The following is a 22,258-nucleotide window of genomic DNA, read 5'->3' as shown; positions in this document are numbered from 1 at the left end:
TCTCCCACAACCAGGCACACTGAGCCAGCGCTTCAGGGCCCACCTGGGGACCTGAGGTATGGAGAAGGGGACTGGGGACCTCTCTCCCACAACCAGGTACACCACGCCAGCACCTTGGGCCCCACCCAGGGACCCAGGGCATGGAAAGGGGACCGGACCACCCTCCCACAACCAGGCACAGCATGCCAGCACCTCGGGGCCTGCCCGGGGACCTGAGGCAAGGAGAAGGGGACCAAACACACCCCACAACCAGGCATACCGCCAGTGCCAAGGAGCATGCCAAAAACAGCACCCCCACATGGGTGTCCCACCACAGTCACCACAATAACCATGGCTGCTGCAAAAGCGACTAGACGGCACAGCCACTACGCAGATGGTCCGCCAACCACTGGAGTGCATTCACATAAGAAGTTACCAGCAGAGACAAAGAAAAGAAGAGGATGTCTCTTTCCACAAAACCCATTTCAGAGTGACAGAAGAAGCATCTGCTCTATAATATTGGGGGACCTGATCACGTCTCTCAGCATTGGACAGATCATCTAGGCAACAAGTTAACAGAGTAACCATTATTCTTTCAGAAGGAGAGAAGAAATCTAGGGCAATTAGAGGGTGGAGGGGGAGGGAATGGGGGAAAGGGAGAGGTTGGACAAGGGGCATAAAGAATAATTATGATTTGTAACAATAGATATGCTAGTAATACTGATTTCATCAACATATCTCAATGTTCAACCCCCAAAATATGTATAATCGATTTTGATTCAATAAATAAATTATTAAAAAAAAATACTCATATACCTCAATTCTACAATTAACGCTTTATTATATAGTTGACCCTTGAACAACATGAATTTGAACTATGAGAGTCTATTTATATGTGTATTTTTTTCAGTAAATAAAGCCATCCCCCTGTATCTCCAGGTTCCACATCCGCAGTTTCAACCAACTGCTGTTGAAACACTGTTGAAAATACAGTGTTCACGGGATTTGGAACATGCTTATACAGAGGAACCTGCAGATAAGAGAACCAACTTTCACATCTGCAGTTTCCGCACCAACTTTCACATCTGCAGTTTCCGCGGGGCTGCCTGTGAAACTTGAGCATCCTTAGATTTGGGTGTACTGACATAGGAGGGTAGGGATCTTGGAACCAATCCCCTGTGGATACTGAGAGATGACTGTAGTTGCTTTATCACATGCCTGTCCATCCCTATATCCTCTCATCACACTAGATTTTTTTTTTATGCTTTTCAAATTAAGTTGCACACATTAGAGTGCTCCTCACCCCTAAATGCTTCATCATGCTTGTCATTAACTAGAATTCAATGTTTGTGGTTCTTTTTTCCTTTTGAGGTGAAATTTACAAACAGTGAAATACACAGATCTCGAGTGTGCCATTGGATACACTTGGACAAGTGGTGCACCTGTGCAACACAGATCCCTGTCAAGACACCCAATATTATCACCCCCAGAAAGCTCCGTCATTCCCCTCCCCAGTTAATTCTACTTCCTCCCTACAACCCTAGGCAATCATTGTTCTTAAGTTTTTCTTCCTATTCTAGAATGTCAGATGAGTGCAATAATATGTGTAGTATTACATGCTTTGCAGGCTTCTTTCTTGCCACTTAACATTCATGGGATTCATCCATGTTGTTGCATGTATCAGTATTTCTTTTTACTATCAAATAATATTCCATTGTCTGAATCTATCACAGTCTATTTCTTCTTTTGATGAATGCCCGAACTGTGTCCAGTTTTGGACAATTAAGAATGAGGTTCCTAGGAACTTTTCTATATGAGTCTTTCTTTGGACACACGTTTTCATTTCTCTTGGGTAAATATCCATGGAATTGCCGGGTCATAGAGTAGATGTGTTAGATTTTATAGGAAACTGCTAGCCCTTTTCCCAAAGTGGTTGTACCATTTTACATTTTTTTTTTTTTTTTTTTTTTTTTTGGTCTTTTTCGTGACCGGCACTCAGCCAGTGAGCGCACCGGCCATTCCTATATAGGCTCCGAACCCGCGGCGGGAGCATCGCTGCGCTCCCAAGCGCTGCACTCTCCCAAGTGCGCCACGGGCTCGGCCCACCATTTTACATTTCTACCAATAATGTGTGAGAATTCCAGTTACTCCACATTCCCATCAACATTGATATGAGGGCTCTTCAAAAAGTTCATGGAAGAATTTCATATTATCTTTTGCTTCTATTTTTTCATGAACTTTTTGAAGTACCCTCGTATGGTCAGTCTATCTAATTTTAGCCATTCTGCTGGATGTGCAGTGGTATGTCATTGTGGTTTTAATTTGCATTTCCCTAATGACTAACGATATTGAGGCTTTTTCATGTGCTTAATGGCCATTTGTATATCTTCCTTTGTGAAGTATCTTTTCAAAGCTTTTACCCATTTTTAAAATTGGATTTTCTTTTTTTTTTTTTTTTTTAAATCTTATTGTAGTTTATATTTCCCGGATACCAGTTCTTTATCAGATATATATATTTAAAAATATTTTCTCCCAGTTTGTACATGCCTATTAATTTTCTTAATGATGTCTTTTGATGAGCAGAAGTTTTTAATTTTAATGAAGTCTAATTTATCACTTTTATCTTTTATGATTATTGCTTTCTGTATCCTCTATAAGAAACCTACCCTGTTGAAGAAGATACTCTCCATCCTTTTTTTTTTTTTTTTGATAAGAGTTTTATAGTTTTAGCTTTGAAATTTAGGTCTATGATCCATCTCAGATTAATATTTGTGAATGGTTTGAATAGATGTTAAGGGTCATTTTTTTCCATTTGGATATCCAGTTGTTCCAGCACCAGTGTTGGGAAAACTTTCCTTTCTCTATTGGATTCCTTTGGCTCCTTTGCCAAAGATCAGATGACCATTTAAGTATGGATCAATTTCTGGGCTTTTCTTTTCCATTTAACTGTTTGAAGATTCTATGCACATAACTGTTATGATTTCTGGAGATTTATAAGAAGTCTTGAAACCAGATAGTGTAAGTCCTCCAACCTTATTCTTTTTCAAGATAGCTTTGGATATTTTACATCCTTTGTGTTTCCATTTTAGAATCAGTTTGTTGGTTTCTAAAGAAAAGCTGGTGGGATTACAACTGCAGTTGCATTCAACCTATAGCTCAAGTGGGGAAGAAGTGAGCAGTTTTTGTGTGCTAGACTGTTGTAAGCTCTTGGATTACATCCATGAACAAAACAAAGATCCTGGCCCTACTGTAGCTTACATTCAGAGTGGGTTTTTTTGTTGTTGTTTATTTGTTTTCAATCAGAATTTATTTATTTAAATTTCTGATGATTTCCTTAGATGGATTCCCGGAGGTAGAATTACTGGATCAAAGAATATGAACTTTTTCATGCTCTTTAAACATATGACCAGATTGCCTTCTAACTCAGCAAGTATTTATCTTCCATAGAACTAAGCACTACCCTCAGCATTTTGGAGGTCTAGCATGGTGATGATGTAGTCAGTTTCTGCTCTTGAAGCACTTCATTCAGCTGGAGAGACAAGATGCCATTCATGAAACAGTTGGGTCCTGTCCGGTGTTTAATGAAACCCAAATTAAACATGCAATGTCCAAATAATCCTAAGAATACAAGGGGCAGAAAAGAGGTCAGCTTTGGCTAGAGTTAACAGATCAGACATCATGGGGGTGCTGGAATCTGTAGTGGGCATTGAAGGTTATGGGTAAGTGCTGGGCAAAGGAACAGGAAGGAACAGGGCCTTTCAGGTTGGGCAGCATGAATAAAGGTGCAGCAAGTACTTGTTTTCTGTGGAGACCAGCCTGGCTGGGGTGGAGGGTGTGGGTTCAGGGACAGTAAAAGCTCCTTTTCCATGGGCTGGTGAAATCTGGTTATGGACAGCCCTGGATGCCAGGATTCTTGAACTCAAAGAAAAGGAAAATGCCTGTTTTCCTGCTTTCCCTCTTTATAGGTGCTGGGCTGTGCTGTGGAGCTCCCTGATGTCAGTTGCAAGCGGTTTCTGGATCAGCTAATTGGATTCTTTAATTTTTACAATGGACCTGTTTCTCTGGCTTATAAGGTATGTGTATAGTGTTGAGGAGGCTTAGGTTGAGCTTCCTTAGCAAAACTAATATTGCTGGAACACAGCACTTAGTCTGGAGTCAGTTATACTTAACATAAACACATTGTGTCTAGTGACAAATTCAAGGGGCCTTGGAGCCCCTCTCAGGTGCCTTTGTTCCTAGATGTTTATCCCCGTTTCCTCCTCCCTAGGACGGTTAGAAAGAGCAGGCTCTGGTTGCCACCCTTACCCAGCATGTGCCCTGGGTCTGTAATGGGGTCAGTTATCGGGTGATAGTGAGGGGCTCATGCGTCTGGAGAAAGTTCAAAACAGGCCTTCCCTCCTGGCCACTTTCCTATGTGAGGAACAATTTCTGTGGTTGTTGGGATCCTTGCCAAAAAGTCTGTCCCACAAAATCTCAGCTATTGACCTCAGGCTGTTTCTGTTTTAGAACTGTTCTCAGGAAGAACTGAGCAGGGAATGGGACACCTTCATCAAACAAATTCTGGAAAACACCAGTGACCTGCATAAGATATTCAATTCCCTCTGGAACTTGGACCGAACAAAAGTAACATTCTTATCCTCCTTATTCTTTTCATATATAACAGAGGTTTTAGACACTTTAAAAATATTCCTTAACTGAACTGTATCTAGAGAAGTGAACAGAATATGACCTGTCCCAGGCAGGGTGGCTGTTAAGCCCTGCCCTAAAGTTCCATGCTGCTGTCTAAAGGTGGCCGGGTGAGCTTGGACAATCCAGGTCCCCTCTCAGAACCTAACTCCCCTTACCCAGAAAGTGTTGTGGTCATACCCACCTTCCAGGGCTGTTTTGATGATAAAATGAGTCAGTACCCCAAATAACACCAAGTAAATGCTCAGTAAAGGGAATTATTGTTCTGCTAATGCCTTAGAAGTGTTGAACTCAGTAATTGAAGGTCTCCTCCTCTCTTGATGTTAATATCATATGATTTAATCTCAACATCAAAAATGCCCTTACGTTTTAAGAACAGGGTTGCTGTATCTGAGTGTGAGTGGTTGGGAAGTGTTTTGGTGTCTGAGCCATTTTACTTGGCCTCACTCCCTCTGCTGCCCCTTAAGAACCAACCACCAGATCCTTGAGCATCTCAGGAGGTGAGGCATGTTCTGCACTGTCAGCCCCCCTGTGTCACGCTGCTGTGGTAAATAGTGTCACTTCCACAAAGGTGTGGCACTGTGACTCAGCCTTCATAGAGCATGGCTCTGCTAGAAATGGGGAAGGGTTTTGAAAGAAAGTGAGCCGAGATGCCAAGTACCGATCAAGGTTTATTAAAGGAAAAGAATCTGCCAGGCTGTGCTCAAAGTGGGAGACAGCCCAGGGCTGCCCAGAATGGGGGACAGCAGCAGGTGTGGGGGTAGGAGAGCTTATATAGTACACCAAGGGCTGTCTGATACCATCAAGGAGGGCATTATGCTAATGTGGAAACTACGCAACCAGCGTGGAGAATTGCGCCCTTGCTGAAGCAAAAGGGTTTCTGTTTAAGTCAGGAGGCTTCTCATAAAGGGAAGGGGGGAGGAGTTTGGTGCTGGAGTGGAAGACAAGGCCGGCAGCTATTTTGTGCTTATTGTGTGCACAACGGTGCTGGTCTTGTCCAAAATCCATCAGGTTTTCTCTGTTCCTGTGTGGAGGACTTCTTGAAGTTGGCCCCAGAGCCTTACAGAATTTCTGGCTGGGAGGGGCACAGCCTTGAGGCCATGAAAGAATAAACTTAACTTCTTCACGTGGCCACAGCTTCAGACCCTGGCTCCCTTAAATACTGAGTTCTAACACCTAATGGATACTCACAGCTTCCAGCTGCCAAGCAGGCAGGTGGAAGTATGAAGAGGCTGTTGGTTATTGCTAGACATTCTTGACCAGGTTCAGATGCTTTTCATGTATTTTTAGGGATTTCTAGGCAACTGACTCCTTATAAGGATTGTAGAACTGAGGCATATTTCCCTGAGTGAAAGACCATAATGTTTTCATTTTATGTTATGGAATAGAATTACGGGACATGGTCAGACATCAGTCAAGCCCACTGTATTGCCATGGGGACTGCACATCAGAGGGAGGGTGCAGCATGGGTTTTATCTGGTGTTGTATTTGAAGGGTATGCCCTCCTCTTCTGCTGCTGTCTGGTCTCAGCATTGATAGTCAGGGTCTCCTAGGTGATCTGCTGTGTTCCCTGTGAATAGCCATATGCCATATTCACTGCATGTTCCAGCTTCCAGAGAGGCCTCCTTGTTCCAAGAACTGGGCGTTTTGTGGTGTCAGCAGTTCTGGGTCTAGAGAGGTAGTACAGTACCAAGGCATGATGCCAATTATACCGTGTGACACTTTGTCTTTTTTCCAGACTTTGGGTTAGAACTTGCCCATGTGTCCTATAAAGCCCTCTTTCCTTTCTTCCCTGGCTGATGGCGGGTGTGCTTCTCACCCTGCACAGGTGGAGCCCCTCTTGTTGCTGAAGGCAGCCCTCATTCTGCAGACCTGCCAGCGCTCGCCTCACATTCTCGCTGGTTGCATCCTCTATAAAGGACTGTGAGTAACGCCAGACTGCTCTCCTTCACTCATATTCACCTGCTGCAGAACTGACCAACCTGGCCATCTCCAGATCAGGGGTGGGAAGCTCAGTCTCTGGCTAGTTCCAAGTGGGCTGGTTTGGCAAATACCAGGTGGTTTAGATTTGATTTAAGGTATGCACCTGTCTTTGAGCAAAGCTGGGAAGTAAACTGTTATGTTCTGAGGAGTTAGGAATATAAAAGGGACCCATGTAATTCTCAGTGTGGGGCATGCTGTTATAGTTGCCAGTCTACAAAATGCTAATAATGCAAATCCCCCAATGTCGCCAGCAGTCAGCATCGTAAACAATAGGGCTGGAAGCCTGCTGCTGCCTTCCTGCTGCTGCCAGGGGACCCTGGTGTGCTGGCTGTGGCTCAGCTCTGCCGAGCAGCCTTACAGGCCTTTACCCAGGCTCCTGCCAGCCTCTTAGCCAGATCCATCTCTTGGTTGGCCTCTGAGAACTCACTGCACCTCTCTACGTAGCTGGAGGGCCTTCTCATGAGTCTGAGTGCCTAAGAGCCACTTGACGCATCTTCCAGGGCCTCCCTCCTCCTGGAGGGTTTACTCTCAGCCCTGGGCAGGCAGGGCTGTTGCTCTGCATGCAGAGTTTTCTGCCGACCAGGTGCTTGTGGCTGGAGAAGCATTCCAGGCTCTCACAGGGACCCTCAGAACTGGCAAACTGGACTTAGAATCCTGGCTTCTCTTTTTACCAGCTGTGTAAACTTGGGCAACTTACTTAACCTCTATTTTCTCTTTTGGGAAATAATATTTTGTGGAGAATGAAATAACAGATGTGGAAGGACTGAGCACAGTCCCTGGTGCATGTATTACCCCCTTCACTGTTCTCGTCCTGACTGTTCTGAATCAGCTCCTGGAGCTTCCTAGCTCACCAGTGACATAGCCATCAAAGAGTATTTTTTTCCTTATTTTTCATTTCATATTTTTTTCCTTTTTTTTTTTTTTTTGCAGCTGGCTGGTACAGAGATTTAACCCTGTACTGTGGTGTAATCGATTTCTTAGGTATTTTTAAATTATATACCTAATGACATGAACACATTTTCATTGTGAAAAAAAATTAACCGGTAAACACACAGAGCACAATTTAAAAGTTCCCTTCTCTTTCTCTCACTCTCAACCTACCATCAGCAGTTTCTAAGTGTTTTCACACACCTGTATAGTGTGTATATGCATGATTTTTCGGGGGTGGAGTTTCTGTCTACGTAAGCAGGATCATATGGTTCCTGGACTTAATGTGCATAGTAGAGATCTCTTTACCAGTCTGTATTGGTTCACCTTATTCTTGTAAAGGCTGCACATTTTTTGGTGTTCCGGTTGTTCCATGATTTATTTAACTATTCTCTTTCTGATGGACATTTAGGTTGTTTACCCATTTTTTTTGAACATTTTTGCCATTTTCCCTGTAGTGAATATTCTTACTTACACGTCATGATATAAGCTGAATCAAAGGGTTTAGGCATTTTGTTTATTTATTTATTTGACAGTTTTTTATTAAAAGATAATTGATTATATATATTTGTGGGGTACAGAATTGAGTATCAATATATGTGTACAATATGTGGTGATCAAATCAGGATGATTAGTATACTCATGTTTACAAAATATCATCAATCTTTGTGACTCTTGTTTCTTGCCAAATCTCCTTCCTTTCCCCCTTTTCCACCTCCTATAACCACAGTTTTGATCTCTTTTTTTGGGGGTGGGTACAGTTTAGACATTATAAACGTTGCTAGGAACTGCCAGAAAGCCCTCCCACCAGCCATGTCCTCAAGATCCTCGACAACTTGGGCTGTCAGGCACCTTTTAAATTCAGAGTCCATCAGTGTATTTTTTCTCATGGTATTCTTGTTTCTGTGTTTGATCTCCTAGGATTGTCAGCACCCAGCTGCCACCCTCCCTCACCGCCAAGGTCCTGCTTCACCGCACTGCACATGAGGACCAGGTATTGTAAAGGTCACCTGCCTGGAGAGAATGCTTCACCCAAAGTATCTGTCACTGCTCCTGGCAGGACTGATCCCGAAAGCCGGATGGATTGAGAGCAGCAGCGATGGCCATGGGACAGTTGTTTCACTTAATCTTGTCAGAACCCCATGTCCATCAGTGTGGCTTTCCTCAAGAGTGAAGCCACTGGTGAGGCCGAAAAAATGTCTTCTACATGGTAGTCTTGGATAGTTGGTGTTTCTTCAAACCTAGTGGATCTATGAGAACGTGACTTCCCACGAGAATGGCCTTTTAGGTCAAGGATATGGTAGATTTTTCAGAGACAGACTGTAAAGGATGTGTTCTTAGAAAGACTTAGGGAAACAGAAACTTTAAAACAATACTTCCATTTTGTATTTATTTCATTGTTTTTATTATGAAAAAAAGGTCACAAATGCTCATTGAGAATAAAATTGCTCACAGTTGGATGGCACGGAGGTAACACCACTGTTAGCATCTGGCATATTTCCTCTCAGCCCGTTTTTCTTTTGCTTTGTTTCTTTTTTGTGTATGAAGCTATGGCTTCAAATGTATCATAAGGCTCTCTCTTTACACTTATTAAATCAAGACATTTAAAGTGTGGTGGGGCTCTATTCAGGCTCCTTAACACTGTTGGTGCAGGTGTCAATTAGAATAGCCTTTCTGATAAACAGGTTGATAATGAGAGTATTAAGGATGCCCTTTCCTTTTTCCTAGTAATTCAGCCTTTGGGAATCTATTCTAAGAAAATAATCTAACTGCAGTAAAAGATTTATATTTAAAACTTTATCGTAACAGGTTTTATGAAAGAGAAAAATCACATAAAACTTAAATGTCTAAGGTAGGAGTTGGCAAACTGTGGCCAGTGGGCCAGTCATCTACAAATAAAGTTTTATTGGACTACTTTTGAGCTTCAACGGCAGAGTTGAGTAGTTGGGACAGAGACCATATGGCTTTCAAAATGGAAAATATTATGATCTTGGGCCGGCCCGTGGCTCACTCGGGAGAGTACGGTGCTGATATTACGATCTTGCCCGTTACTGGAAAAGTTTGCTAATCACTGGTCTAAGGCAGGGAAATGCTTACTTTATCTGTACTGCTTTAAACTTTATAAAATTTTAGTCAGACATTTAAAATGGCCCCAGATGTTTTGAAGACAGGAACTGAAGGTTACACTTTTAAGCAGAAAAACGGCTTGGCCAAGTTTTATGAAGAGTTTTATATAATGTGATCTCAAAAGTATAAAAAGATATATAGACTTAAAGAAAAAACTGCCCAATATTAACAGATTTAGCTTGGGGAGGGGTGAGGGATTATATGCGATTTTTTTATTTTTTGTAAGAATTTTTTCTAGAGTAGACTAATGTATGGCTTAGTAATCTAAAATATGATTTTTTAAAAAATCACCAAAAAACAAAAAAGAAAGCCATATTATTTTGTCAGAGTGAAAGTCATTCTGGCTAGGAGAGCAGTTTTTGTCTGGCTTTTGATTTGTTTCGGTGGGTTCTTTTGGAACCTTGAGGTTGAGATGAAGGTTTGGTTTTCTTCTGAGAAAATCCCCAGGTTTCTGGCCTGGATTGTGAACCAGAATAAACAAGAGAGGTCTGGTATAGCAGATTCTGTTTAGGTCAAATCCTTTATAGTGAAGGTCACAAGACTTTCACATTTTTGTTATTATGGAATTGATGTGAATTCTATGTCAAGGGCCGTGGCAGATGTGCCTGTATTCCGGAATATGAGTTCCCCAAAAGTGTAAGAGAACACAGATCCTCACTTTTATTCCTAGACGGGAGAGACAGAAACTCAGAACTGAAGGCGTGATGTGAGTTTGGGTAGAGCTGTTGCCTTGTGCCCGTCTGGGCCCAGGTCCCTGCCTCCTCCCAGCCATGGCAGGAACAAGCAGCTTGGGCGAGCTTCTGTTCCATCTGCTTGGCTCTTGGCATGTGGTTGGGACAAGCTTTTGGGCTTGGCCAGGTTTTATGAACAGATGGCACAGTGAATTCCTGATGGTTAGGTCAAGAGAACGCGGTGCCCAGCACCAACTTCTGTTTGTGTTCGTTTTCAGAGGCTGCCCACAGGAGAGGATGCCCCGCAGGAATGTGGTGAGTATTCAGGTGCATTGCTGCATCTTGAGAACAGCAGTCTTTTATGCTACCTGTCCCTGTACCCGTCATGTGGAAGGCCAAGTAGTCCCATGTGTCAATTTTCTCTGCTCATAAGAGTAGGAAAATGGACATAATAGTGCCTCAAGAATAGTTACCCATCAGAATTCTAATTGTAAAGCTCATGATTGTAGGCATATGCCTTTGAAATCCCTCCTTTCAGATCCTCCTTAACTCAGTATTGTGAGTCTGCTCAGACAAATCCCAGAGGATCATGATTGGAAGAGGGTAAGATATTTGATGACTGCCAGGAAGACCTTTTGCAGGATGTGGAAGTGTTCCCAAGAGGCTTGTTTTATTTTATCTTGAAGTCTGAGTCGGAACAGAACTTATTGTCAGTTGCAAGTGCTTTTTTTCTAGTTCATGTCTTTTTAAGTGCCACCAGACTTTCTTCCAGTGAACATCTCCCTTCTCCACAGCTGGGAGTAATGTTGCCTGCATGGGATGCTTCCGTGCTGGTTGCAGCAGTTGGACCTGCGGTTCTTTGACTTTTGTTCTGGGCTGAGGAATGCACCCATAGCACTGCTTTCCAGTGCAACGGCTGCCCCTCTGTTTTCTCTGTCCTTGTTGCTTTGTAATTCCAGGAGGAGCATTTCTCCCAAATGTCCAGGTCATCCCTGTTTTCCTGACCAAAGAGGAAGCCGTCAGCCTCCGTGAGTTCCCAGCAGAGGGGATGACTAGGTAAGGGAACTCACAGGGGGTGAAGCTTAAACCATGCTGAGGGACTCCCTCATGTGAAACAACCCCCTGCTACATCCCATCCTTCCCTAATTCCATCTTCTCCACACTCTGTTTTGTAGGGAGCGTCTGGAACTTGAGTATATTGGTAAGAGGCAGTGCCACATAGTGAGATGAGAGTGAGTTTTAAATCCCAGGTTTAAAACTTAATCAGCTATGTGACCTTGGGCGAGTATATTCCCTGCCTGAGTCTCAATTTTTTCATCTGTAAAATGGAGCCAGTAATAACTTTCATGGGCTCGTTGTGACCATCGAAAATAGTATGTGTGTAACATCCAGTACAGGGCCTGACTCATGGTAGATGCTCCAAGTGTGGGTGACTTATTCACTGGGCTCTGTCATTTTCAGTAAGTGATCCTGGCATCACTACATGAAGCCCTGAGGGCCAAACATTGCCTTATTTTTACTCCTGTGGCTTGACCATGGTGGCATCTTAGGCTCTGTGGCCTTAGGCACCCACTTGGCACCAAGACCTGTGCTTGTTAGGTACTCAGCATTTTAGTCTTCCTGGTGGAAGGGGCCCTCCCTGTGCACAGTTGATGTGCCCCTTCCTCACGTGTGTTTTGTTTGCCAGCTCTCCTGCATCTCCAGCCAGACTCCAAGACAGCTCAGCCCAGTGCCCTTCAAAGGGTAGGAGCACATTTACCCTAGAAGGAAACGCTGCCGGGCGTGTGGAATCCATGGCCTGGGTGTTGGCGACTACCTCGAAACCCACGTCCCCTGACCAAGCTTGGCCAGATGGCAAAGGTGAGAGCAGACACTTGTCTGACCATGCTCTGGAGAGCGTTGGGCCCACAGGACTGTACAGCACTTCCAGGGCCTGGGATCCTCGCCTCGGCTGCCTCCCAGTGAAGGAACCGAGCTTTCCCCAAGGGGAACTGGACTTGTCTGAAATCCACATTCCAGAAGCTCGGGAAGTGGGAACATACTCAGGGCATTTTGACTTCCCGCACGTGTGTGCTCCAGCTGGTGGAGGTCCTTGCCGCAAGGAATCTGTCAGTGACTCCAGCAACCCGGAACCCATATCACCTGAGGACATAGCCGTCAGCAGTCTGCTCTCTCTCTCCCCTCCTGAGATGCTCACCCAGAACGGAGGCCTGGAAGAGTGTGAAGACCTTTTTGACAACAGCGGCCATGTCCCTGTCCCCAGAGGAGACCCATTTCCCAAAGGGACCAGGAGGCCCTTGTCATTGCCTCCCTTGGATCCAGAGCAGAGAGGACGTAAGCTTCCTGTAGGAGAACAAGATGTGGATCTGTGTGTTGGTGGGGACCATGAGAGCCACGCGGCCCCTGGTCTGGAATGCAGTTCAGGCTTGGCAGGCTGCCGGGACAGTGGCCCCTCTGCAGACAGAATTGAGTCCACATTGACCCCTGCAGGATCCCACGTGGAACTCGTGCGGATGAGCCTCTACACTCACAGTGTTAAAGGCCTGGTGCTGTCCCTGCTGGCTGAGGAGCCACTGCTGGGCAACGGTGCAGCCATAGAGGAGGTGGTGAGTGCCCTCAGACTTCCCCCAGCCCCTCTGTAGCCTCTCCTTACCTCCTAGAAACAGATAAGCAAGGAAGTACGTCCGTCACAGCACCGCACAGATGCGGAGGAGAGGGGACAAGGGCTCAGCCTTTAGCAGTGTGACCCTGGCAAAACTTCTTGTGCAATGGGGATGATGGTAGTACCTCCGTCCATAGGTTTTTGCTGGGGGCGAGTAAGAGCAAGTCAGGGGCAAAGTAAGAGAGAGTCAGGTGCGCAGCAAAGTGACTGGTGCAAAGGCACCCAGCAAGGGTCAGTTCCCTTCCTCTTCCGCTGCTACCTCTTTCCCAGAGTGCAGGCCTTGGAGGAAGGGAGGCCTGAGCTGGAGTCCTGGCTCTGTCGGTCTCAGCCATGGGATCCTCGCACAAGCCCTTGCCCCTCTGAGTCTCTGGCTCCTCATCAGTGGTGTGGGGTGGTGATAGGCCCTGCTGGCCCCCATGCAGTGGGGTAGTGCAGGCAGAGACTGCATGCACAGCACTGTTGTGTGCCCAGCTAATGGCATCACTTCCTAGTCTGGCCTCTAGGTTCCACGTCAGCTGGAAACTTTACACTGCAGTGTGTCACAGCCTGGGGTGGGAGTTCCCCGGAAACCCTGTGTTTCTCTCTACAGCCTGGCATTGTATCGTGGTGATCTGAAGCTCCTTCCAAGAAGGCCTGGGACATCTGCAATCCTAACTGGCTCTAGGGGATTCTTCTTAAACCATTCCAGCCCCTTCTCTGCTTGGAGCAGTGCACTGACCTTCTCTGGGCCGAGGCCCCCACTGGAGATTCAGTTGCTATAGTAACAGCCTTGCTTTAGTTGGCAGGGAAAGTGGTAACAGTGAGAACAGCAGGTTGAAATTGCTGCAGGGCAAATGGTGTCTTGGGGCTTGCCTTGTTTTTATTCTTAAATCTATATTATTCTAAGCCAATCTTATTAGCATGCAGGGTTTGTGACCCTCCATAAGTTCCAAGTCACCTTGGAATGCAGAGGAGGTGGGAAGGCTGCCAAGCATCTTCCTTTGCACAGAGCCCCTGGCAGGAGACTGCTCCCCACTAGAGCTGTCTGGCTTATCTGTCCCCTTTCCACAGATCCCAGGTCACCGAGTTGTGGCTTGTTTGCTTCCTGTGTTCTCATTCACCACAGCTGTGAGTGATTTTATCCACGTTCTTCTTATGACAACATAGGTAGTCAAGGTGGCAGTTATTACATCTCAGTGCCCTCAGGGTGCCTTGGTTTTCATTGTCTGTGCTGCACAGAACTGAGCCTGAGAAATGTTATTTTGAAGGCCCAGTGTTTGGATGCAATAAAGTGGATATAAAACCTCTCTTTTTATTCCCCTTGCCTCCCCCACACCTCCCAAATAGCACAAGCTGCTGTTTGGGGAGATGTATTCTGCATTAACTATATGCTGAATACCTTACATCTGTTATTTTAGCCAAGCCTCAGAACAGTTCTGAGTGGTAGTGTTTACCTACCTTCCATTTTACCAGTAAGAAAACAGCCTCTTTGGGATAAAAAGACCACATGCAAGTGGTGTGCGTCCAGAATTTTTGCTTGTTTCTTCCCTCGCCCCAGCCTCCCTGTGTCCTGATTGATCTGCCCTTGCCATGATAGGTAGGAGGGTGAAGAAAGGGGGTATGTACCCTGCCTTCATGTGGCTCTTTCTCTTTCTTTTTTTTTTTCTGGTGGCTGACTGGTACGAGGATCTGAACCCTTGACCTTGGTGTTCTAAGCACCACGCTCTAACCCACTGAGCTAACCTGCGAGCCCTATGGCTCTTGATACATGGACATATCACTTCGTTTGTCAAGGCCCATCCATGTTATTAGGACAACAGCTTCCATGGGCTTTCATGTAAAGTAGGGTTTAGTGCTGGCTAGGCCTCAGGAAGTAGAATGCAGTTTTATGGAAGAAGAAAAGCTATTCTTTTCTAAAAAGAGTAGGAGTGACTAACTTTGGTCAGCCTGCTGGTTGGAGAGCAGGTTTGTTAATCAGACCCAAAATCTGTTTTATAATTGGGAGGGATCCTGTATTGCCTTTTTGTCCCAGACCTGCATAGGAAATACTTGACCTAATTTCCCTGCAACCCCTCTGCTGCTATCTAGAAGGGCCAAATCTCCTGCCCAATGGTCAGCTACAGCCCAGATGGGACAGTAAGCACACCCCCTTTGAAAGGGCTCCTTGATTATGTTACCTATCACCAAGGCATCCTTGTGTCATTTTACTATCTGTCTTCCAGTGGCTCAACTTCTACCTCTCTCTGTTTGCAAGGGAGTGGGGGGTAGAGCAGTGGGGTGGTGGAAGGAGCAGCTGGAGGAGCAGCCAGGAGGGTTGGGGTTGGGATTTGTTCAGAGGGAATGGAGTAGGCCCACACCAGAGGGCAGCATGGAGCCACTGATAGTTTCCTGCTCACAACCCAAGATAATCACATTGACCTTCACATACAGTGATCAGATCAATTATTTGTTGCTACAATAGGACATGGAGCTGTCTGTGTACAGTAGACAATTCTTGAAGTTAGTGTGAGAGTATTAGCATGAAATACTTTATGAAAAAGCACCTCCCCCCTGCCCCCCCAGCTATGAAACTGGTGCTTCCACGTGGATATGTGGCCTGTCTGATGCTTCTCCTGCGGTCATGAGCATGCAGTGGTATTCACGCCGTTTGCTTCTGTTATTGCTAGAAGTGCAGGCGTCCAGGCAGCAGCCTCAGCTCTGTGTCTCCTAGGGCTGTTTTGAGGGTCACTTTATATAGTAGTATATATCAGGGACCAGCAGACTTTTTATGTAAAGGACCAGAAAGCAAATATTTTAAGCTTTGCACAGCTATTCGACTTTGCTGTCGTAGTACCAAAATAGCCATCAACAATATGTAAATAAATAGTGTGGCTATATTCCAATAATTCTTTATTTATGGACACAGAAATTGGAACTTTATGTAATTTTCACATGTCGCAATATTATCCTTTTGATTCCCCCCGCCCCCCAACCATGTAAAAATATAAAAACCGTTCTTAGCTCTCAGGCTGTAAAGAAACAGGCAACAGGCTGGATTTAGCCCAGAGGCCACAGTCTGCTGACCCCTGGTATATATGAAAGCACTTGGTTATCAGTAAAAAATTGTCCACATGTCATTTGATATAATGTCTTGTGATTAACTGTGTGTTTATGGTTAGGTGATTTTATCTTGAGTACAAGTTAGCCAGAAGATTCTGGAATGAGATCCATGCCTATAGGGGAAGTGGATTTTGACGTGGCTTACTCTCTGTTCCCATCGTTCCTTCCTCTGTGTACCAGGTCAGGATGGCAGAGATGACTGTTAGCAGATTACCGAGATCCAGAAACTTCCAGTGAGGCTGTGTTTTGACTTCATGGTGAATGTTTGTGTGTGCCCATGTGCTCACATGCGTGTGTGCACACATATTAGTTCAAATAGGGGGTTTGTTAGCATCTGTTAAACTCAGTGTTGGAGAGGCCCATCCCAGAGATCCGAACATGAGATAGATAGATAGTATTCTTGTGTTTCCTGAGCACATGTCCTTTTACTTAACTCTGCACCCTTCATTTAAACCAAATGGCACATATGTTGAAAGTGCTTGGCACTGGATATGTTCATGTCTTCATTCATTCAGTGATATTTATTGAACACCTACTAGGTGTCAGGCAGGCACTCTGCGAGGCATGGGGGATACAAAGATGAGTGCATAAAATTAAACCTTGTATGTGAAACCTATTGACTTCAGTTATCATTTCTGAGACATTCAAAATAGAAAAACCGACTTAACCCCAGTACACTGCCAAAGACAGGCCTCATGACACTCACTTCAGAAGTCTGTTTGAGTCTCTGTACTTTTATGTGAGCTTATTTTTCTTATACATCTGTTGAAATTTAGTCCACAGACAAATTATCTGTGCCTATTAAAGAGACATCACTTCTTTAATAATGATCATTTTCATTTTCTTGACTCTATATAAAAATGCCCTGCCTCAGGATAGCACTTTGGAATTTACAAAGGGCTTTTGTATGTGTTATTTCACTTAGTCCACTCAACAGTCCTGTAGTATTCCCATTCTGCAGATGAAAAAAATGAGGCACAGAAAATTCAGTCACTTGCCCCTGGTCATCTGGCTGGGAAGAGTCTGAGCACAGATGGCCTGCACCTGAGTGGTCTTCTGCTTGGGAACCGTGGCCTTCTTGTGGCTGAAGCAGGCCCAGGAGGCCCCACTTCAGACTGAGTCTATCAGGATATGACTGATGTACTTAGTCAAGCCCTAAGTGGAGCTTGAAGAATACCACACAGCCCTTCAAGAATGATGTTGAAGAATTTGTAAGGACAGGGAAAAGTAGCTCATGCTATACCATTAGGTTACAAAACTAGTATCAATCATTACTTGTGGTTTGATCCCATTTTAGTTTTATAAAAAAAAGAGTTATACAAAATGGTATAGTCCATTGTTTTTAACTGTTCTTATACAGTACTCATCTCCTGGGAGGTTTTTTAAAATACAGATGCTTGGGTCTCACCTCCCTGACAACTTCCCCAACTGGGTTCCTCCTCCGAACCACCAAGCGCAGAAAACCATTTAACTGACCTCAGTCCTCCCAGGAACAGTGCATAGCCAGCACCATTCTGGATGCACCAGAGAGAAGTTACCTCACTACATGCACTGGGGGACTTCTCCACATAGGCCCAGTTGAGAATCACGGGGGGTGGTCCCAGGCCACCCATGTTGTTAAAATGCACAGCCTGGGTGGGAAAGGCATGGTTAGGAGGAGAGATAACAGGGTGGTAATAGTGGCTATTACTGGATGGTGAGATTATAGATCACTTTTCTTTGCTTTTTTTTTTCTTTTTTTTGTTTATTTTTCTGCTCGTCTCTATTTTCTCACTTTTCTACTGTCTAATCCTGAATTTAAAAACTATTAGAACATAAGGATGGAAGTTAGTACTTTTCTAAAAACAGGCAGAAACACTGGTCAGGGTTCATTTTGCTAAATCAGGTAGCCACTAAGATTCTTTGAACTATTATTTTTTAACTAAGTCCATGGTCAAATAGAAAGCCCTCAGAGGGCTTGCTGAAGTTATACTGCAAGTCCGTGACCCTCTCCTGGCCCCTTTGCAGTACCACAGCAGCCTGGCATCCCTGAATGGCCTGGAAGTCCACCTGAAAGAGACGATTCCCAAAGATGAGGCTGCCCCCACGAACAGCACGTACAACTTCACACATTATGACCGAATCCAGAGCATGCTGATGGGTAAGGAGCAGGTACGGGGCACAGAGGCCCGTGGGGCCTGGGGGCACCTTCTAGAGGTGGGCAGAGGTGAGAATTCGGGCCCCAGCACCACGATAATGCTGTTCTGTGCAGAGCTGTCTGACCTGCAGCCAGAGTGCTGCTGCTCACAGCGAGCTCAGCTCCACCAAGTGTAGAATCCACTTGGCAAAAACACTTCTTTGCTTGTTTGTCATTTTTTTGTCTTTCCCCAATGTTTTGACAGAAGCTCACACATGTTCAGATATCTGTGATAAGGTCTGCTTCAGAATTTAGAGATCCATTTGCAGAAACTGGGTGTTGCTCATTCTTGGGGACAGCATGTGCTCTACTGCATGGTGGCAGCAGTAGGGCCAGCACCCTGGGTCTGTTTCTCTCCCCTTGGCTTCCACACCCATGGCTTTGAGCTATGCTTGGTCCCAGTGTACAGTGCTGGGGTTTGAGAGGGGGTAAAGGAGGGGTCTGCTATCATAACTTCTGTGTCCTCTTCTGGAAGCGAATCTGCCACAGGTGGCCACCCCCCAGGACCGCCGCTTCCTCCAGGCCGTCAGCCTGATGCATTCCGACTTTGCCCAGCTGCCTGCGCTGTACGAAATGACGGTCAGGTGAGCCTCCGGGGTTGCTGTCGCAGACTTGCTCTCCACAGTCCTGCCCACAGGAACCACCTACCCAGGGCCTAGGCAGTGCCTTAATTCCTAACTAAATGAAGAACATTCTAGTTACTTTGCTTAAGGCCTTCTTTTATCTGCTCCGGTGGCTGCTATCGTCTAATCTCATGCATGCACATGTCATAGGTTTTCTGGGTCTCTTCCTGCTTTAGACACTCAGGGTACAACAATGAAAAAACTTGAAGGTCCTCACCCTCATGGAGCTACATCCATTACTGAGGAAGGAGGCTCTTGGTCTCCTTGCCAGAAACAATGTGGAAATAACATTGTTGTCTTGGCAATTTAAAAAGGAATCCATGCTCACTATAAAAACATTCAGACTGCTCAAAAGTCTGTAAGGTGCGGCGCACTTGGTAGAGTGCTGCGCTGGGAGCGCGGCGACTCTCCCGCCGCGGGTTCGGATCCCATATAGGAATGGCCAGTGCGCTCACTGGCTGAGTGCTGGTCACGAAAAAGACAAAAAAAAAAAAAAAAAAAAAAAAGTCTGTAAGGTGAAACTATTTCCTCCCCCACCTATCACACATCCAACATATAAACCCATTTAATAGTTTGGTGTGTATCACTCCAGGTTTTATTGTTTTCGGTTTTTAGTTTTTGCATACAAGGTGTAGATTAGTAATATTTTTATTTGAATTATTTTAATATTCTTTCTTCTAGAAAATATTCTAATGTATTATTTTAAAGTTGATTTTTTCATATTATTACATATCTTGAACACCTCCAGGCCAGTAGATAGAGATCTATTATTTACGATTGTAGTTTACAGTATTTAACCAACCACACACTGTTTTTTCTTCTCTACATTGCTTCTCTTGCGATCAGGCAAATTAGAGGCTCAGAAGGGGAGTGCTTGCTATTTGTGTGATATTTCATTTAGCCCTTGGGGCGATCTAGTCAAGTGCATTTTCTTATCCTCATTGTACAGACAGGGGAATTGAAGCACAAACTGCCAGCATCACATCCTCATTATATGGTGGGGTCAGGATTTGAACCCAGGTCTCTTTCTACACACATTTCAGTTTGAGGGGGCAGTGTGGTCGAGTGGGAGGGGCAAGGCTCGAGTCACAGACACACACAGGTCTAATGCCCTGTCATCTGCCACACTTGAGTGGGAGGTATTTCTGCTGCCCAGAGCCATCTCCAGCCAATATTCCAGTATATCTCTCCTTTATAACTGTGTCTTCTCTGGCTGTAATTCAGACCTGCCCCAGGCTGGCTACCTGGATGTGGTTTGCATCTACAGTCACTGGTTTGGGTCCTGGTTGTGTTTGTGTGTGGGGGGTGTCATTTTGTGGGAGGTGGAAACAAGTAAAATGTCAACACCTGCCCCACCACCCCTCTTGTGGCCCCACTGTATTTCACCTTCCTTGGGGCTGAGAGGGTTTTAGTGTTGGGGTACATAGCTTAAGGCATTTGCTGAGAGATTATTTTATTAATAGTAATAGAAACAACAGCTACCATTTCTTAGCCACTCACCATGTGCTACACAATTTATATATATTTCTATTTAATCTCTTTTTTTAAAAAAGCTTCACTGAGGGCACATGCTGTTGTCATATCCACTGTACAGATGAGAAAGCTGGGACTCAGAAAGGCTGAGTAACTTAGCCCAGGGCACAGAGCTAGCAAGTAGTAGGGGTGGAATTAGCACCCAGGTGTGTGTGACTTCAGATCTGTGCTCATAACCACCTGGCCGCAGTGCCTCCCCCCGTGGCTGTAAGAAGAGCTTGTCCTGCTGCTCCAGTGGGTGGCAGAAGACACTTAAGCTAGGTGGGCCCTTCAAGCTCCTTGAGGTCCCAGATGGGGAAGCTGGAGGAGGTTGGGATTCTCCTCCTTCCTTATATGGAGGGAGAGATCTGGGCAAGTGGAGCCTTAGTGCTCCCTTCCTTCACCCTCTCTTACTAGATTTGGGGAAACTGAGGCCCATAGGAAATAGTTTGAGACAGGCAAGATCCAGGAACCAGGTGGTCACCTGGCCGTGGAGTTGGTGCCTCCTGGGTAGACCCTCCTTTACCCGGTACCCTCTTCCCTCCCTCTACTTCCTTGTTTACACATTTCCTATTGCTTCGTTTCCATCCCACTATAGTCACCTCATTCCCCCTCAGTCTATCCAACCACCCCGGTGTGGAGAGAGGATTAAATTCCTTCCTCTGACACTGCCACTGTATCGTCACAGAGACAGGGCACCATCACCCACCCTCTGTGAGCCTCACAGTTCTTGTCTGTCACATGGGATAAGGCCACCACTAGCGAGGCTTATGTAAGGCATGAAGCAAGACTGCATGAAAAGCACTTTGCATAGCTGCTGTTCTATCAAAGCAGGTGCTCAGCAGTGCCTGTATTCAGTAATTACAACTTCAGGTTCTGTGGCTACAGCCACTGTGGACAGTCCCACCATGGACTGTCCTAGAATCCAGTGAGTGGAAAGCAAGGAAACACAGTTATTGGCACTGAAGGCTGAAACTCAAGTGAGTAAGTGGAATCCCTAGCCATGGCAGCTGTATGTCACAGTACTTGGTGTGCGGGGGCCACTGTGACAAGCACCTCACTGGGGTCCCTGTGTGATCTGGGACTTGCGCTGGCATCATCAGACTGTTGTCTTCTTTCCTTCTCCAACAGAAATGCCTCCACAGCTGTGTATGCCTGTTGCAACCCTGTCCAGGAAACTTACTTCCAGCAGCTGGCGTCCGCAGCACGGAGCTCTGGCTTCCCGAGTCCTCAGGACGGTGCCTTCAGCCTCTCAGGCAAAGCCAAGCAGAAGCTGCTGAAGCATGGGGTGAACTTACTCTGAACTGTAGTGCTAAGTTCATTACCCCAGGAGATGACTGTGCAAGAGAATACCAGCAAAGGAAGCTCTGCCTTTTCTAATAGAAAAGGTCCCTCTATTTTATTTTTCTTGGAACAGTCCCTTTTTTAGAAACGTAATGATATTTGGGTTTGTGTTACTCTTTTTGCAGATTGGGATGTGTGTGTGGTAGGGGGGGAGTAGTTCTTCAAGTCAGCAGACATAGAGCACTTGATAAAGAACTTTATTATGTTGACAGTATTGGGTCCAGGCTGGGAGCCTGGCGCCTTATACCAAAGACATACAGGGTCAGTTAGTTTCCCTGTTGTATTGAGCCTGATATATTTGACATTTCCTGCTGCTCTTCCATCCCAGCCTGGACTGGTGCCACAACATTTCAGGTTGGCATTTCTTCTAGAATTTGTTCGTCCCTAGTCTGGAGTGTTTATTCCAGCCTGTGGCCAGGTGGGCGCTGTGAAGTGTGAAGTCAGGGAGGAGGTGGATCTCTTGGTGAGCAGCCCCACTCCCAGTTCCCAG

The 22,258-nt window shown here is 45.4% G+C and overlaps 1 protein-coding gene across 3 annotated transcripts in view; it reads left to right on the top strand.

Moving 5' to 3' along the window:
* Nucleotides 1–21,861, top strand: part of HPS4 (HPS4 biogenesis of lysosomal organelles complex 3 subunit 2) — a 29,542-nt gene extending 7,681 nt beyond the window's left edge. For 2 of the 3 annotated variants that reach the window (XM_063087943.1, XM_063087942.1), the window contains 10 exons: nucleotides 3,945–4,052; nucleotides 4,486–4,602; nucleotides 6,494–6,588; nucleotides 8,497–8,569; nucleotides 10,652–10,688; nucleotides 11,333–11,429; nucleotides 12,061–12,979; nucleotides 18,121–18,253; nucleotides 18,765–18,873; nucleotides 21,556–21,861. In XM_063087943.1, the coding sequence (XP_062944013.1) occupies nucleotides 3,945–4,052; nucleotides 4,486–4,602; nucleotides 6,494–6,588; nucleotides 8,497–8,569; nucleotides 10,652–10,688; nucleotides 11,333–11,429; nucleotides 12,061–12,979; nucleotides 18,121–18,253; nucleotides 18,765–18,873; nucleotides 21,556–21,727 (1,860 nt within the window). In that variant the 3' untranslated portion in view covers nucleotides 21,728–21,861. Of the gene's footprint in view, nucleotides 1–3,944; nucleotides 4,053–4,485; nucleotides 4,603–6,493; nucleotides 6,589–8,496; nucleotides 8,570–10,651; nucleotides 10,689–11,332; nucleotides 11,430–12,060; nucleotides 12,980–18,120; nucleotides 18,265–18,764; nucleotides 18,874–21,555 lie in introns of all 3 variants that reach the window. The other variant, XM_063087944.1, reaches the window with a different exon arrangement.
* Nucleotides 21,862–22,258: the final 397 nt, after the last annotated feature.

This window comes from Cynocephalus volans, chromosome 2 (assembly GCF_027409185.1).
Source record: "Cynocephalus volans isolate mCynVol1 chromosome 2, mCynVol1.pri, whole genome shotgun sequence".
NCBI lineage: Eukaryota > Metazoa > Chordata > Mammalia > Dermoptera > Cynocephalidae > Cynocephalus > Cynocephalus volans.
The sequence above is the reverse complement of the archived record's forward strand: the minus strand, read 5'-3'. Positions and strand labels throughout refer to the sequence as shown.